General features: G+C 41.7%; 1 protein-coding gene across 1 annotated transcript in view; it reads left to right on the top strand.

Annotated features, from left to right (window-relative positions):
* The window catches only part of LOC137328836 (thrombospondin type-1 domain-containing protein 4-like), a 345,688-nt gene that overhangs the window by 22,606 nt on the left and 303,613 nt on the right, over positions 1–19,469 (top strand). The window contains exon 5 of the mRNA XM_067994368.1: positions 6,425–6,527. Within this exon, the coding sequence (XP_067850469.1) occupies positions 6,425–6,527 (103 nt within the window). The remainder of the gene's footprint in view (positions 1–6,424; positions 6,528–19,469) is intronic.

Genomic DNA, 19,469 nt, shown 5'->3' with positions numbered 1-19,469 from the left:
TTAAAGTTTATTTGTATTATGAACAGATATAAAAGGGCTGCTGGGGCAAATGAAGGGGTATGAGGGAGTGCAGTGAAGGGTGAATGAGGGGGCATGGTACAGCGTAAACAAGGGGATATAGTGAAGGGTAAATGGGGGGACGTTGTACAGGGGAAACAAGGGGATGTAGTGATGGGTCGATGCAGGGTTGTGGTGGAAGATAAATGGAGGGGTGTAATGCAGTGTAAATTATACTCCGTACAACCCAATTTTATTTATTTTTTTGGAGGCTAAGGTGTTTTGGAGAATTAAACATAGTTGAGTAAATCCACAATCCCGTATTCCCTCTGTTGCTCAATTCTCCGACCCACATTCCCTTTAAACGTGGTTCCTACTAGAAGTGTGGGATTGGGGAATTTACTCTTCATTCATACCAAATCCCCATTATTGAATAATCTATATAATCCACCCTGATATCCAGCCCCCATCTCCATTACATACTGTGCTTAATTCTCATTCATATATATTCCACACTTTCATGCCACTGAATTTTCCCCCATTAATACGGACTGATAACAAATCCCATCCTGCTACGAAATTGACAATCAGGAATAGTCTGTAGCCCATAAATTGTCTTATACCTACTGATTACATAAACCTGGCATCTGAGGTTATCATATGGTTAATGGGTTATCATATCAGCCCTCCTTTTAATATCTTATTCAGATGAAACTAGATAGCATTAACTACTATTAATTTTGATCAAACCCTGATTTTGAACAGTTATATATTAATGATGGCACTGAATAATTCTGAAATGATGAAAGAAATAAAGCAGTGCTTTTCACATCCTCAGGATGTCCCAAAGCACTTTACAGACAATAGATAACTTGTGAACTGTAGGCAAACAGAGCAGCCAATTTGTGCACAGCAAGGTCCCGCAATCAGCAAATGAGGTAATTTTTTGTGATATTGTAGAAGGATAATTTGTTAGGACACCAGGAGAACTCTCTGTTCTTCCTCAAATAGTACCATAGGATCTTTTACATTCACCTAAGCAGGCAGGTAGAGACTTGATTTAATATCTCATCCACAAGATGACAATGCAAGGCTATGCGTTCAAGTTCTGGTGTGAACCCACAACTTTCTGATTTGAAGGCAATAGTGCTACTTATTGAGCCAAGTGACACTTAAATGACACTTAAATGCTATGTGAAGATTAAAGAGAAATTATAGTAGCACAGCACTCCTCTTCTCAACATGGCCAGTCTTGTGCTGTGAACCTGAATGTACCTCCTTTTCTCTTGGGGGATCCGAAAAGTACATCAGATCATGGCTCCAAAATCACAAGATAGGGAAATCACACAAGATCAAGATGATGTCTTCTGAAGAAGATCATAAGGCTCTGTGGCAGTTATTGTAATGAGAAGCAACTTCAGGAGGGAACAAGAATGGGGAAATGTCAATGGCTAAAAAAGTGCAATACAATATTGACTCTCTTCATTCAACCAAGCATTGTTAATGGAGACAACACCAGGTATCTAAAGCTTTTGTCCTCAACAAACACAAAATATGTCCCATAGATTATCACTGGGGATTTATTTGGCAGTTGTCCCAATCAGCTGCCATAACTTTGGCAGTAGATCTTCAGAAACCCATTTATGCAGTTTATCTGAAGTTATGGTGGCCAATTAGGAGAACCCATGAGAAAATTCCCAGTGAATTTTCATCTTTTTAGCACATTGAACCCTGCTGTCTGTATTCCTGTTATCTTAGTATTTTTTTATCCAGTTTTCTTTTCTTCACCTCTCTTGAAGTTCGTAATTAGTTGACCTCAACTGTTGCTGCAATTGGCTTCTTGTTCCCAGGCTAATCAGTCAGCGATCTTGCTGCTATGTGCAACCCAGTGATCCCTGCTGGAATTTGGGATAAGCAGAGTTGTGGTTGTTTTTGATGTCTGCCGTGGCCAGTTCATAATCTGTCTCCAAGGTCACTTGAGAAATGACCACTTTGACGAGGTGCTGGAGTCTTGCACTGCCCTTGGAATCACATACCAGCATAAGTGATCAACTTCAAGAGAGGTAAAGAACACTTGATGAAAAAGAATACCAGGATCACAGGAACACAGACTGCAGGGTTCAACGTGCTAAAGTCAAGAATATAATCTATGGGATGTGCTTTGTGTTTGTTGGGGAAAAAGCTGTAGTTACTTAGTAATAATTCCATTAGCAATGTTTGGTTGAATCAGGAGAGCCAATATTGCAATGTACTTTTTTAGCCATCTATATTTCTCTACTCTTGTTGGGCTAATCCAATCCCCGTCAATATCCAGCTTGGCTGCTGAGGTTAAAATTACTCTCCTACTCTCTATTTCAAAGCAATAAAAGTTCATAGAAATACACAGACGTTACACACATTAAAGGACCATTCAGCCCAACTAGTTTGTTTCAGCGATTACCCTCCACTCGTCTCATGGAGTGCTCCATCAGCTCCAAGCACATATGGCACAACAGTGAGGTAGGAAAGCACTGAAGAAACCAGACTGCCAGCCTGATTATATCCTTCTCCTCTCCTTGAAATCAAGCTGGTAGAAAAGGCAGAATTGAAAAAGCACGTTCACATTTAATCAATGCTGTGTCATTTTGATGGCTCCCTGCTGCACTTGTGTAGTGCCCAGTTTTGCAGCTGGTCTTCCAGTTCAGCTTAATATGTTCTCTGCCAGGATGTAAGAGAGCTTAATTAACATAGTCAACGTGATATCAATCCAATCTCATTTAATTTCCTGAATTTTACCCATGTCTTGTACTCTAATTATCCTGCCCTATAAAATGGGCTTTAAAGGTGAGTTATGTTGTGAACTTTCAGGAAGTAGTTGCTTAAAGGTAAACTATTTTTGAATTTTGACTGCCGCAACCAAAGTTTTTTGGAGATTGAAGACAAGGATGAATGACACCTGAAAATATTACTTTCATGAAATTTACTCTTCCTCTTCCATTGCTTTGCTCCGTAACAATAGTTGAGAATGTCAAAGAACTTTCCAGTATTGTTTGCCTGTGAAAAAGAAAGGTCCTTCTCTTTGACGCCACCATAGGCAATCTGCCTACACCTGCCATTTTTTACAGAGCCATATTTGCAGCTACCTAGTGTGGTCTGAAGAGAACTGCTTTGACAGGCTATCAGCTAGGTAATGATGCAGTTATGTCATTTACTGTACACAGACTTGCAGACAATCTCAACCACAGGAATTGCAGGCAAGGTCACAACTGCCCTCATCTTCTGAGCAACTGGATTCTTCCAGGTTACCACAGTTTGCAGCATTAGTAAATCAGCAGTGCACAGTGATACTTTATTCATCAGACCTTCTCCCCAGAAAAAAATTGCAGAATGACGGCACTGCAATCCATCCAGTTCTAAAGTCTAGGCATTATTGATAGCACCCGGCTACCCGGGTCAATAGACACAATGCCTTGGCATTCATAATCGCAGTGGCCTCCCTCAGGATGAATGTACCTGTGCTGGTCCTTGCGACTGCGAGTGATGCAGGGTGTTATGAGGTGTTGGCTTCTTCAGTGGGACTGGGAACTGCATTTGATGCTGTGGATGTCTATAGAAACAGAAGAGGAACATATGCTCTTAATACTGGCTGTTACAGGTCTGTTGTGGATATTCTTTCAGGCTCACCATCACCGGTCACTCTCATAAATGAACCTCGTGACCCCATAACCTAATATCTAGTTAAACTGTAGCAACTGGAAAGCACTTCAGTGAAACGAGGCTGATCGTAAACCAACAAATTGATTTATTTTACATATAATACATGGATGAACAGAGTACAGATTTCCAGTGAAATATATCTATTTTATTGCTGCTCCTCATACGATAGCACAACACAATATGGTAGTTCTCCCACCGTTATGGACTAAACTCACTTACAAGTTAGCAGTCCCTGAACTAATTAGCACTAATCTTTACTCTCATCGGCTGTACAAGTTTATATCTCAGTCTGGAGTCTCTCAGTCTCCTTGACAGCCTAGAGAGCGAGAAGTCTCTCTGTGCCTCTGTTCCAGACTGCCTTCTCCAGAGAATGATAGAGAGAACAAAGACAGTTCGCTGTCCCCTACCTCAGCTCTGTGCATCTAGGATTGGATCACTGAGCTGCCAATCAAAACTATCACCTTGAATGAAACACAACCCCCTTGACATGGAGGCTTGCAGCACCAGCAGTGCATGCTATCAAGACCCTGGTGACTTATCCACTTTGAACTCTGCTCATTTTTTCAAAACCAATTCCTTTTTTTACAGATAGTTCTAACAATTGTTCTACCTCCTCCTCCAGTACACCTACATTCTCACTTGCACTATCATTGGTAAAAAACTGACACCAAATATTTATTTAACATCTCCACCATGCCTTCATTTTCCATAATTACATTTCCTACTTCATCTCCGAGCAGTCAGCTCAACTTTAATGTTTCTTTAACTTTTTATACGTTTTTAAAAGTTCTTATAAAAACCTTTAATATTTCCTTCCATATTATCTGCCAGCCTTACATCAATTCGCTTTTAGCTCTTCCAATCTCCCTTTTCACCTCCCTTCTACACTCTAAATACTTTATCATTTTCTTTAGTATTGTTAGCCCTAGATTTATTATATGCCTCCCTTTTAAAGTTCAGTTTAGTTTTAATCCATTTATCCACAGGACTCTATCATTTTGTATCTTTTTTGCACTCTATCCTGAAGATGTCCCACAGCTGACTTTTCTGTCTAGTTACTTTGGGCCATATCCCTCCTTACCTCACTGAACTTTGGCATCTTTCCAATCTAGCAAACCTTATCTTTGATTCTTCATTTTTCTTTACTATTTTCACAGTGAACTTAACTACATTGTTAATATTGTATATGTACACAAATGCTACATTTATCCCAGTCTATCTTGGGATAGTTAAAATAATCTCGCCCAGTTCTTGCATACCTCTCTGACATGTCTCCCCTCTAACTCATCTCCACTATTTGGCAGCTTGTAGTACATACTGAAAATTTTCCCTTCTTATTCCTTAATTTTATCCAAGTAGACTCTGTCTTAATGTAACCCCCAGAACATCCCTATGTTCTAGTGCTGTGATAGAATTGTTTATTAACACTGCCACCCTACTTCCTTTTTACTCTCTGTCTGTAAAATGGTGCAACCAGGAATATTAAGTTCCCAGTTCTGTCCAAACCTAACCACATCTCTGTCATAGCTACCCTATCATATCCCTTCATCCCTAATGCTTCTAACTCTCCAATTATGTTTAAAATGCTTTGTGCATTCACAAACAGACTACTGAATCCTCACTACTTCAAGGCCTCTATCTTTCCTTTTCTCTGTTAACATTTTTTTCATTCTTTATTTCAACTAAGTTTTCTGGATTGTTGGAGATACTGTCTTTTGAATTAGATGTTGAACCAAGGGTCCATCTGCCTGATCACAGAGATGTAAAAAATCCCATAGCACTTTTTTTTGAAGAGCAGGAAATTCTTCTGGTGTCCTGGGCAACATTCCTCCTTCAACCAACATCACCCGAAACAGATTAATTGGTTATTCATTGCTGTTTGTGGGACCTTGCTGTGCACAAATGTACTTTGGGACATCCTGAAGATATGAAGGGCATTATATAAATGCAAGTTCATTCTTTCTTAAAAAGACATGAGTTGTCATTCTACTTTCTTTAAAAGGGAGTGAAATACATAGTTAAAACTTTTTTTTAATAACATGATGATGCGTGTTATAACTTAGAATTTATCGAATTACATAATTACATTAAAAAAATCTGGTTTTATGAAAATGAAATAGTGTTTGCACAGTAACTGTTCTTAGGGTTTGCACAGTAACTGTTCTTAGGATTTATTCAGCGATCCTGCACTCCCAGCACAGAGCCTTGCTCAATGGGAATGTGGGTTAGAAAATCGGCACTAAAGTGTTGTAGCCCTATCTCTAACCTATGCTCCCATCTAGCAAAGTTCCCCGCTGGGAGTGGGGAGACACTTAATTTGCCCTAATTAGCAGCTGTTTAAGGGGAATAATATGCTCAGTGTGCAAGGTTAAAGGAAAATTCTTTAACTAAACTGTCATTCTAACCCTCCCAGCTTTATAATTGTGCACAGAGCAAAATAACCCCACTGGTCCATCCTGAAAATAGAAATTGCATTTCATTACTCGCCACAGATGAGCACACCTTGTTATGTTGTGACTGTTCGCTCTTCTTTCTAGCCGTAATCTGTATATAAACTCGTGTTGTTTAATGCCACTTGTTTACACTATTACTTATTATTTCGAGTGTACTTTACAAAAGTCCAATCATGCAGTCTGTTGGACAATGAGAAGTCTACAAGCATCTACTAAATAAACCTATATACAAGCTCGATAAACTTTAACTCTGAATTTTAGTGTCTTGTCTGTGACAGCCCTGCCCACATGGGAGTCGAGACTTTCGGGAGGTGCAGTGTTCTGCTTATAATGACAAAGCTTTTATGGGAAAGCATTATGAATGGGAGCCTTTTACTGATGGTGAGTACCTCTCTAGTTACTGCTTTAAGAACCAAAAATTGTCTTCATGCTATGTAGTTCATTAGATAATATTTAAATACTTCTTCAACAGAACTCAGATAACATCTGCATATATTACATAAAACACTTTATGTATGTACACACTCTTGTCCCAACTTTCTGTTGCCAGGATTTTTGAGTAATACTTTCATGTTAACATCACAGTCAACATTTGTAATGGGAATTCCCTATTTACCTCTGTCAACTATGGACTGTCATGATTCAAGCCTCCATCCAATAGGTGGCATTGTGGCTGCTCCTCTGTCCATCTCCCAGGAACCTAGGTTTTAGTACTGACACCTGGAAACCTCCTCTGACCCACTGCAGCTTCTCCTTCTGAAATTCTTGTGAGTTCTCAATTTTTTGAACCATTTTTTGAACTTTTTGTGACTGATTTTTAATATATTTACATTTGCCTCCTTCAACTTTTCCCCTTTCATTTTTATCTGGAACTCTGATCTTCACCAGAGCCCCACTTTTCAAGTAATGTTGATTATAAAAATGTGCAGATGTAATATTTGATGTATGCACTGACAGTAGAATGTTAGTTTTGTGTTAATGAACACAATCAAACCACCTGGATTGTTGTGCTTATGGTCAAGCATATTTTGTCTTCATTTGTTATCTTTTATGTATCCTGGACTAAGCAACTCAATCAACCACAGAACTATAGTGATATTTATCCTTCTAAGAAATGTCTTAATCGGAAGCTACGTATCTTCCTTATCCTGTGCTGTTTAGAGGAAGACAATCCTTACTTTCTTCAGTTCATGTTTGTTCTTTTGCTACTTACAAACCAAAATATTATAAGTACTGGATCCACCTTCACGATTTGGGCTTCAAAAATATTCCTCATCCATCCTGTTGAATTCTGATTGATTGTTTGTTTAGTTCCACACTTGATTTATGCCAAGTCCTAAATGTAAAATTATGTCAACTGCAGGGGGCTTTTCAGTGTCAGATGGTCATGATTAGTGGCTCCATTGTAGCTACCAGATTTGTTTTGGTCAGGCAGATGTTAGACTCATGTGGAAATCCATCAACACCATGAAGCATCTCCAAACCAAACTACTGAGAAATCCATAGCTCTCCACCTAGTGACACAAGCACTTATCTAAATCCAGAGAGCTTAGCCACAGGTTGGCAATATCCAAGTGTTAGAGATCCCCAAATGTGCATAGGACTACTTCTAGAGTTTAATAAGCAGAAACCACATAGGTTACCAGCACAGATCATTCATAAATTTCCCACTAGAACCCTTAACTTTTAAAACATTGATTTGCAAAGGTAACTGGACTCAAACAGGACAAATCATAACCCCAGGGATGTCTACCTTTGCAGGTCCTATTTATAATTATTTATAGTTACACCCTTGTTCAAAAAAGAGTGTAAGGATAAACCCAGCAACTATAGGCCAGTCAGTTTAACCTCAGTAGTGGGGAAACTTTTAGAAACAATAATTCGGGACAAAATTAACGGTCAGTTGGACAAGTGTGGATTAATTAAGAAAAGCCAGCACAGATTTGTTAAAGGCAAATCGTGTTTAACCAACTTAGTTGAGTTTTTTGATGCGGTAACAGAGAGGGTCGATGAGGGCAATGCGATTGATGTGATGTATATGGACTTCCAAAAGGCATTTGATAAAGTGCCACATAATAGGCTTGCAATCAAAGCTGATGCACATGGAATAAAGGGGGCAGTGGCAGCATGGATACGAAATTGGCTAAATAATAGGAAACAGAGAGTAGTGGTGAATGGTTCTTTTTCAGACTAGAGGGAGGTATACAGTGATGTCCCCCAGGGGTCGGTACTAGGACCATTACTTTTTTTGATATACATTAATGACTTGGACTTGGGTGTACAGGGCATAATTCAAAATTTGCTGATGACACAAAACTTGGAAGGGTAGTTAACAGTGAGGGGGATAGTGATAGACTTCAAGAGGACATAGACAGGCTGGTGGAATGATCGGACACATGGCAGATGAAATTTAACACAGAAAAATGTGAAGTGATACATTTCGGTAGGAAAAATGAGGAGAGGCAATATAAACTAAAGGGTACAATTCTAAAAAGGGTGCAGGAACAGAGAGATCTAGGGATATATGTGCACAAATTGTTGAAGGTGGCAGGGCAGATTGAGAAAGCGGTTAAGAAAGCATATGGGATCCTGGGCTTTATAAATAGAGGCACAGAGTACAAAAGCAAGGAGGTTATGATGAACCTTTTATAAAACACTGGTTCAGCTACATCTGGAGTATTGTGTCCAATTCTGGGCACCACACTTTAGGAAGGATGTGACGGCCTTAGGAAGAGTGCAGAAGAGATTTACTAGAATGATTCCAGGTATGAGGGACTTCAGTTATAGACTGGAGAAGCTGGGGTTGTTCTCCTTAGAGCAGGGAAGGATGAGAGGATATTTGATAGAGGTGTTCAAAATCATGAAGGGTCTGGACAGAGTAGATAGAGAGAAACTGTTCCTACTGGCGGAGGGGTCAAGAACCAGAGGATATAGATTTAAGGTGATAGGCAAAAGAACCAAAAGCGATATGAGAAAGAACTTTTTTACACAGCGAGTGGTTGTGATCTGAATGCATTGCCTGAGGGGGTGGTGGAGGCAGATTCAATCGTGGCTTTCAACAGGAGAAGTACTTGAAGGGAAAAAATTTGTAGGGCTACGGGGTTAGGGTGGGGGAGTGGGACTAGCTGGATTGGTCTTGCAGAGAGCCGGCACGGACTTGATGAGCCGAATGGCCTCCTTCCATGCTGTAACCATTCTATGATAGGCCAGGCTGGCTGGTCAATCATCAACAGTGCCCTGGAGTGAAGAGGAGAAATGAGTTCTCCCAGTGTCCTGACCATTCTCAACCAGAAACAGCTTATCTATTTATCATTCATTTGCTGTTTGTGGGACCTTGCAGAGGGCAAATTGGCTGCTACATTTGCCTACATAACAACAGTAACTACACATCAAAAGTAATTCATTAATTGTAAAGTACTTTGGGATATCATGAGGATGTGAAAGATACTATATTAATGCAAGTTCGTTCTTTCTTTATTACTGATCTGCCTAGTTCAGGTGTTCTTCTGTCAGAACATGAATGTCAAGTGTGCTAGAAGCAAAGCCCAGAGGTTTAACATAAAAGTTAACATGCAATGCTGTGAAAATTCCATCATTAATGCTCAAGTGACAAAGATACCTAAGCATCTTGAGCAATTGCTGACCTGAATCAGTTCCAACAACTGTAGATATGTGATGTTGCATCTGGACCCCAGCTATAGTCATTTTACAGGTCAAGTGTTTCCTAATCTTCATAGACCAGCTCAATCAAACATTAAAAAAGGAAAAGAATGAAGATATTTTTTTTTAAAAAGTAAATGACACTGGAGGGAAGGAAATGGATTAAAGGGGAAAAAAGGGATAGTAAAGGAAAAAACTGCTGAGTAATAGAGAGAATATTGAGGAAGTGATTACAATTTACTAACTTTCTCTTTCCATCTGTCTCAGATGGGTGGTAATCTGGCAGAGTAAATCATCGATTCTTTATAGAACATACCCGATTTTAATTTCATTGGTTTCAGTGGAATGCCAGACTACTACCGAGGCAAGGAAGATGAAAATCTGCCCTTCTGTCTTTCTCCCTCTCTCTCTCTATGTCTCTCTCACTCTTTCTCCTCTCTTTTTCTGTTTGTCTCTCTGTCTGGCTCCCTCCTCCTTTGCCTGTTTGTGTGAATGTCTCTCCCTCTCTGTCTCTTTGACCAGCACTGAATAGATGCCAACTCCCCATAGGCCTGAGGCCTACATGGCGCCAGAACACCTAGCACACCAGTGCAGTTGGCCAGCATGTAACGCATTGGGCCCTAACCTTGCACCTGTTGGGTCTCAAAAGGCCATTTCTGCAACAAAGCCATGCTCTCTACCCCTTCTCTCCAAAGTTCCTTTCTTCTTTAGGTGCCAACAGTTGTTTACATAAAGCTGGCATCAAAAATCCTGTCCCTGCAAACTTGATTCACTCCCAGTGCGTCAGGTGCTATACACTGGGATCAGTATTTTAATATTATAATGAGGTTATCTTGTGGGTAAGGTAGCTTAATGGTTATGCTACTGGGCTAGTAACCCAGAGGTTATAAGTTCAAATCCCACTATGGCAAAGAATGAAATTGAATTCAATAAATCTGGCACTTTGTAGGCTAGCATCCTGAAAATAACCATTTGGAAAGCTGTTGGATTGCTGTAAAAACCCAACTGGTTCACTAATATCCTTCAGGTAAGGGAACCTGTCACCTCTACCCAGTCTGGCCTGCATATGAATCCAGTCCCACGATGTGATTAATTCTTAATGCCCTCAGGGCAATTGGGATAGGCAGTAAATATTGGCATGTTAGCGTAACCCTCATTCTGAGAACAAATGAAAAAAGAAACCTTGGCCTAGAAATTCGGCCGCACAGCACCTGTTTTTTAGGTGCTAAGTAACCTACTAAGGCGCCAGTAGGGCGGGCTGGAAGTGCGCCGCCCGCCATATTGGTATAGGAGGTCGCGCTGGCAACATTCTAAGCTCTGCATAATGTATGTAAATGTTTTCCATTTTCAAACACCTCAGCGCTTCACTCACCACGTACTGACCTCACACAGCATTACATGGTGCTAATCGGCATGAAGGCCCCCTCACCAGTGGTATTTACAGGGATCATGCAGTAGTTACAGGTTAGTTGCCGGCTTATTACTTCTGGCTGCTGCGTGATTTCTAGCCATTTTTTTGGTGTGTTGTATCCGGAAAGTTCACTTCCCCATTCATCAACAGTCCCACAATCCTTCTTACAAACACCATCCGATTGCCTTCCTTCACTCCAAACTTATGAGTCTTGCCCTCACTTCACTCCAAAGACAAGTACCAACAACATTTCCAGAGGAAAAAGCAAATCTATCAAACAAATTATTTCATCATTGCTCCGTTTTGTTGTCAATCAGACTTGTGCAAACCCTTTGTGCTTGTCTTGTGCACTCATTTTCCTATCCTAGACGTCCTATGAAGTGTTTCCCCAGTAGCTACAGCTTGGGAGGTGGAAGGCTGCTGAGCTTCCACTTAGGACTCTTCAAATGGCCTTGGAGGATGACCTTGAGCAGCTCTGGGCCTAGAAGGCCCAGCTGCAGACTGCAGCATCTTGACATGGGCTGCAGCAATCTGGGCTGGCTGGCTGAGTGGCACTAACAAGGGCACTGGTGGTGTGTCTGGTGGGGGAGCAGGCAAGCTGTTATCCTGAGAGAGGTTAGAAGATCCCGCTTTCATGGCACCAAGGCCAATCTCCTGGGGCGGTGCCTCAGCAATCCGAGGACTCAGCTGGAGAACAAAGTGCAGGAGTGATGTGATGCCCTGGAAGTCCCTTTCAACAATGGCCCCCAAAGCCAAGATGGTAGCCATCTGTGTTCCCATGCCATCAGTGTGAGCTGCCATAGTAGCCCTATGCGCTTTCATGGCAGCTGTATGTGCTAGGGGCAAGTCTGGAGCACGGGTCTTCAAGCACTAGAGCCGGGATGTTGTTGGGGTGCACTCAGCCAATTCTTGATGTTGCGTGGAGTGAATTGAATTTTCTAAAGACAGGCGTCTGTGATGGTGGTAACATCAGAAGGAGGCCTAGAAGGATCATCCACTCAGCGCGCCTGATTGAAGATGGTGGAAAATGTTTCAGCCTTGTCTTTTGCCCTGACGTGCTGGACTCCACCATCATTGAGAATGGAGATGTTCATGGAGTCTCCTCCCGTTAGTTGCTTAATTGTCCACCACCATTCACGACTGGATGTGGCAGGGTTGCGGAAGTTTGACTTGATCTGTTGGTTGTGGGATTGCTTAGCTCTGACTACAGCCTACTGGTTCCACTGTTTAGCATTCATGTAGACCTGTGTTGTATCTTCATCAGGTTAGAACTTAATTTTCAGGTATGCCTGGTGCTGCTCCTGACATCCTATTCTACACTTCTCATTGAAGCAGGGTTGATCATTTAGCTTGATGGTGTTGGAGGAGCGAGGGATATGCCAGGCCATGAGGTTACAGATTCTAGTGGTATACAATTCTGTTGCTGCCTGATGGCCCTCAGCGCCTCATGGATGCCCAGTCACCTCACATGCACCCTGCCAGTTCCGTTCTTAAACTATCCCTCACAGCATGGTGGTAGTGCCACACAACACGATGGAGGATGTCCTCGGTGTGAAGATAGGATGTGGCCTGTGCGGTGGTCACTCCGACCAATGCTGTCATGGACAAATACGTCTGCAACAAGTAGATTGGTGGGAATGAGGGCAAGTAGATTTAAAGTGACTTATAAAATATTTACAATCCTTTGTAAAGCATTTTTCCTTTTAGAGACTAAGAACAATGTTACTGTCTGTGACTCTACACTCCGTAATGAAATATCGGAAATCGAGATTATTATACTCAAATGTTCTCTCCACACTCCTTGTTTCTTTTTTCAATGTGTTAACATTTATCAGTTGCAGATGTATTCTCTTGCCTGTTAATATTACAATGTAGGAGTCAGTCCTGTGAGCAGACATGGCCTTGCTCTTCTTTCTCTCATTGTGGTAACAGCCAGCTATTTTTAAGGTAAGATCACAGATGGCTATGTAGAGAATTATACACACAAACAAGTGATGCTTGTGCAAGAGAATAGGCATGGCCTCATTTATCTGAAGCTCCACAATGATAAGCATCTAAATCCCTAGATTTACCACCAATCCATGGTAGATGAATAGATGAATAGTTCATGCCTTTCCATGAACTATTCATCTATCCATGGACTCCTCACCTATCCATGGACCCAATCACATATCCATGGAATAACCACCTATCCAACTGTTATTGGACCTGGCCATCTATCCATGGACATGTCCCCTATCCGTGGACCCAACCACCTATCCATAAAACCAGTCACCTCACATGCACCTTGCCACCAATCCATGGATCTGTCCACCATCCATGGACCTGACCTGTATCCATGAAAGCTGCCACCTATCCATAGAGCCACCTAACCATGGACTTGGACACTTACTCTTGGACACTGCTGCCTATCAATGGACCCAGATACCCACCCATGGAAGCCGTCGCTTACCAATGGATCCAGCTACCTATTCATGGAACCCATTTCCTGCTATGGAACCAGTCACCTACCCGTAGTGCCTTGGGAGGTGGCAGCTGTGAGTGGCGAAGGGCACAACAAATCCATTCATTAAAAAATACAATGAGGTTTAATGTTTTTACTTATCTAAAATTTAGTTGTTTCCTGTCATTGCTTGATATGAGACTGTCATTTATTAGTAAAAGATCTTCTCTTGCTTTTAGCTGTTTACGGTCACACAGTAACTTTGTTTGAAAGTTCATTGCACATCTGTTCATCACATTAAATGACCTGTGGAAAGGTGAGACATTTTTGCTTTCAGGAAGCTTGCTTTGCTGAAAAACCATTTATCACAGGTTAGGTGGAGTAGTGTAGAAAATGGTTAGCAAATTGTTTCAACAAATGTCTTATTGACAGATATATTTCTTACTTGAAAAGCAATTAAAAGTGCATTAAATAGGATAATGGGCTGGGCTTTTGTGATCATTATAAGATTATAAAGGAAGTACAAACAGCTGCAACTCTGTTTATTGTCCAGCCACGTCTTTCACAGCTAATTACTCATTTAACTGAATATTCTAAGCTGATTTTTACATTCCATTTACTTCAACAAATTTGATAGGAATCAGAGATTTACTTTGTTCTCTTTCTGAGGCTTTTCCAGTGAAATCCTCATTCAAAATCTATGGTTTTCTTACCTCTCCAGGATAAGGATCCTGGATCGGCCTGAAGGGAAACACCTGAGGTTGCTTTGCAACCCTTATTTACACTTCTTTTTCAAATGCTTGATATTGTTCTCTGGATTCCTTTCAATCCTCTCACAAAGATAACGTACTAAATTGTACACAACTTACCTTTTTGTCACCACAGTGAATTACTGACTGTCTGGAAGTTAATGCATTCCCACTAACATCTGGTATGTAGAGGGCACTAACAAGCTATTCCATGCATTTCTTTTCAGCATCATTCCTATTATTATACACATATGGTTACAATCATAACTCTTCCCTCCCCTCCTCCTGCCCGTGTACTGATACCCGATCTTTATGAAAGCACATCCTTTAGCCTGCATGATGCACACTGCTATTTTGTTGATAAGTGGATGCAGTGTAAATCGATGCCTGGCCTCAGTCAGAGGGGAGTTTCTTCACTTCCATCTCCGGCTGTGAATATATCATAATCAGATATTTTTTGCATACAGCACTTTTTTTTTGCAATGTTTCTCTTTGGCATTCATAGTGATAAATTTTATTAGGTAAGGGTATCAAGGGATAGGAAACAAAGACGGGTAAATGGAGTTGAGGTAGAGATCAGCCACGATCTAATTGAATGGTGGAACTGGCTCAAGGGACTCAATGGCCTTTTCCTGTTCCTATCATCCTATAGTGGTAAAATCATCCGATTGCTACTAGAAATAGCCAAAACTCTTTATAGTTATCTGCCGCTTCCAAGTGCGGAAGTTGTGCTGAAAAGCAGTATGGGCTTGAACGCTGAGCTTCGGTATCCCAACAAATATATACCAAGGAAACAGACAAATCCTTAACCTCCTCACCTAACTCCTCACAAAACCATCTGGGGTTTTACCGTCCAGTTTTAGGGCTAGGAATGAGTGATGCCTGAGTTAGTCGCTGAATGGTCCTTACATTAACCAGTTTGCATTAAATTTAAGTTTTAGTTTTCAACCCTCGATTAGGATACAGCCCCACCACTTAAACCATCACACTTAGCACGGGCAGCCGCCTAAATCGGGCAAATGGCGCTAAAGATTTACCATTACCATAGGAGCCAATTACAAAAGTGCTGCTTTTATAATGTATTAAGCACACTACAATCTGGGCAGTTCAGTAAGTTCTTACCCAGCACTTACCCATTTAAAAGGCTCTGCTGATTTTAGACAAAGTCAGGTTTTCAAGCAGTTTCAATCAGCTGTTCACACCTGATCAATTCACTGTATTGTACTGACTGATTTCACAAGCTCTGCTGATTTCAGCTAAAAACGGCTCTTCAAGCAGTTTCCATGAGCTGTTCACCCCTCGTTATTCCCCTGTATTGTACTGACCAATTTAAAAGGCTGTGCTGAATTCAGCCAAGGCTGGATCTTCAAGCAGTTTCAATCAGCTGTTCACAACTCGTTAAATTGCAACGATTACCTTAGTGATGAGAATCTGCTATCTGCTAACAAGTAGGAGAGGCAGTTGCTAAATGGAGATTGCTTGATTTTTAAAAATATGTTGGTTACTTATCTTTTTGGCTTTACCATCCACCGCATATAGCAGGCAAATTACATTAACACAAACACGCCTGCTATAAATTGTGGGGACTGTACCTGCAAGCTACTGAGTGAATGAATAAACTCTTTCTTGCCAAATCAAAGACCAAGTCAGACAATCGGTCATGCACTAACTAATATTTATTGGTTACAAAATCGCAACTTAAAGTTAAATACACAAACATTTAATAGACTCAGCATTAATAGACACTGAGTACTAATTATAGTAGTGATCAGAGTCCGGGATTATGACAATTGGTGAGGTTAGTTTAGGATTATATCCCTAGATAGCTGATCAGAACATTTGAATAGCCAGTCTAATAGACAAATTTTCATCCAGATACTGGTGGTTAGCAATGTTTCGGAGCTTACAAAACTTTGGCCTTATGAGCGGAGCAGTTGAGTCAATTTCGTTCCTTCCCTGGGTCGCAGATGGCACTGCCCGCCTGATTCATGCCCCTTTCAACAGCAGGATTATCTGTTCGACTTGGGTTTTCAGTTCGAACTGAACCCACCATACGTATGAGTAACGATATGAGAGCTGGCTTCTCTCTCACCATTCTCGATCTCGGACTATTTGCAAACAACGCTCTTACCTCTGCCTGTAACTAGCTAGTATGGCTATTTAATTTGACTATGATAACTTGCTATCTGTCCTGAGTACACTTTTAAATTTATTAGGTAAAAGTTGCTTATTGGAGACTGGACAACACAGAAGAGTCTCCTAACCAACAAAGAAGAGTTGCTACTTTTCCGACTGAAGGGGTGCAAAGTCCCCTATATTTCTATCTTAATTTCATAGAGAAGTCCCTTACATTCAATTAACCAGTCAGAGTGACACATGTGGTAGAAAGTATAGCCACTTGTCCTGCCAATCACCTGTGATAAATGTGGAGACCTGTGAATGTCATTGAGCTACTGGAACATGACCTTACCCTAGCAAGACGGACTTCATGTCTCTTGTTTATGATCTCCGCTTTCTATCCATCTTGCATTTCTCATAAGTTTATTCAACACAAATGAAAAGATGTGACCTGTTAATGTCTCACCAGGAACTCTTCTCGAGGCCTAAGCCAGGGATCATAGCTTTTCATACTAGTAAGGAATGTCTGTATTATAAACACAGTCCTTCTGGAGTAATTAATTTAGAAGCTTTATGGCTTAATTATTTGATGGCTTTTAGCTCTGAAGATCTTTATGTCTTAATTACTGGGAAATTTCTATGATTTGAACTAGCTTCACTTTACAGCCATTTCCCAGCATATTTCAAGCTAAACCATATTTCAGGCAGTTTACAAGACATTTCCCCATCAAATTCTGAAGGCACCTTTTTGGGCAATTTACAGGGCGCCGTTCCTACAGGGCAGCGATAGGGCTACAGCATTTTCTGACCTGTACTCCCTGTGAATGTGACTTCCTGTTAGTAGTATGGGATCACTAAATTTATCCTTGTATCTCCAAATTGACTTCCAGGCCCTTCACACCCATTTATGGGATAGGTCTTATCCTAGCATTAATGTGGCACCAAATGCCAGTGTAAGCTGGTAGCTGGACTCAAGACTCAATTTTCCATTTTCCTGTGGGCAATTCCTCCTTCTTACTTCACACTGGACTCTAATGATGATAATTTAAAGAAGAAAAATCTGTGCCTAGGCAGCTACTGCTGGTAACACTGCAACATCCACCTTTTGTACAGTGTTTATGTGCAAACATAGACAAATTATAATTTGTTATACCAAACCAGTACGATTGACACAGCAGTGGTACGGTAGGGAAGAATTGGTGATAATGAAAGCACATGCAGAAGGCTTTGTTTCCAGAGAAGGTTGCCACATATACAATCCAGGCACCTCTTCTCAGCATTATTTCTGTGAGCTAAACTGTGGTGCTGGGAACAACGAGACATCAATCTTTGTTTTTATTCTCAGCATCTCTTTACTTCATCTATCACTGTTTCTCTCTGCTGTTCATTCCTCTCCCTTTGCTCCCCTGAGTAACTAACTGTTGGCCAATCTCTGTCGGGTTGTCTGGCCTGGCTGATTTGGTGGCAGCATGGCGGGTATTGGTTGAGGAGGTGGCGAAGGAGCAGACATGCTGGCATCCTGAGAGAGGGCAACACATGCTGCTCACATCATGCCACTGCCACCCCCATGGGGCTGAGGCTTATCACTTCTGCTAACCTGTGGGAGAGCAGACTGCAGAAAATGAATGACTCCTTGAACACCCCTATCTCTTCGGTCCATCAATCTGTCCAAGGTAGACATCTGTCTCTCCAAGGTGGAGTCCAGAGTCTGCATGGCAGCTATTTGAGCCTCCACTAAAGCTGCAAAGGCTGGCGAAATTGCGTCCCTTTGTGAGGGTCCAGTTGCAGCGTCCCTGGAGGTGACCACACTCTCCATGGTGGACTGCAGAGTGCTGGTGCCATGCAGGAAGACAGTACACAGGCTGGAAGCGGACTCCTCCATACTTTCAGCCATGGCGGTGAAACTCCTTGGCAGACCTTCCAATACCTTTTGTGAGGCAAGCAGTTTTCTTTTCATGGCGGGTCTCCTGTAGTCTTCATCTCTGTTCTGCTCAGGAGAGCTGGGAGAGGACCTCACCTACCGGCAAGTTCTCTCCTGGGCTGAACCTCCCACTAGTATCTGATGCTGCTCACTTGTGCTGAATGTTTCACCACATGCAGACTTTCTGTCTCACTATCTAATCCACAAAGAGTGGCAGTGTCTGAGCTGATGCTTGGAAGAAATGGAGCACGTGACGGTGCAGCCGCAGGAGGATTGACCTCCTCGAAGGAGTCTTCTGCAGGAGCCTCCTACTGCCACACAGGACCTAGAGAAAAGGGATGAGTTACAATTGCACGGAGAAGGTGGACATTAGCAGGTGATAGCCTTGAGAATGTAGCTTGAAATTGTGAAGCTTGCTGCATGTTTGCTGACATGAATGAAAGGATACAAGAAATATGAGGACACCCTGTTCAGATAAGCCACTGATTTCGCCTTCTTCGAAGCTCATGGCTCTGCCTGGGCCATTGACCTCCAAGGCTTTTAACTCCACTTGGGTGAAGGCTATAATACTGAGTACTCTTCCCCTTATCTAGTTCCTTTCCCTTGGCATTATGTGCTGTTTTGTCCTGCAGAAGAGAGAGTAAGTTAGTAAGTGGCTGTTGAAAAGATAAGTGGAGATGTGTGAGGCTTGTGCATATAGTGCATGTGGTGGGAGTTGGCAAAGAAGCAAGATGGAATGAAGATGGGGGAGGTGATGAATGTAAAGCCAAGTGTATGGAATGTGAAGTGAGGACGGAGTACTGGGAAGAGTTGGTGGTTGTGTAAGTGCTTGTATGTGAGAAGAGAGCAAAGGAAGAGGTGAGTGTGCTTGGAATGAGAAAGAGAGGTGTTGCAGTGTGTCCTGAAGGGGGGGGGAGGGAATTGTTGAGAGTGGTGGGGGAACAGTGAAATGGGTGTTGTGAGGTGGAGAGAGCTGCGGGTGCTGGGGAACAGTACCTACCTCCTTACCCTGACCTCCTCC

This window comes from Heptranchias perlo, chromosome 1 (assembly GCF_035084215.1).
Source record: "Heptranchias perlo isolate sHepPer1 chromosome 1, sHepPer1.hap1, whole genome shotgun sequence".
Classification (NCBI taxonomy): domain Eukaryota; kingdom Metazoa; phylum Chordata; class Chondrichthyes; order Hexanchiformes; family Hexanchidae; genus Heptranchias; species Heptranchias perlo.
This window is presented reverse-complemented; position numbering and strand designations above follow the sequence as displayed.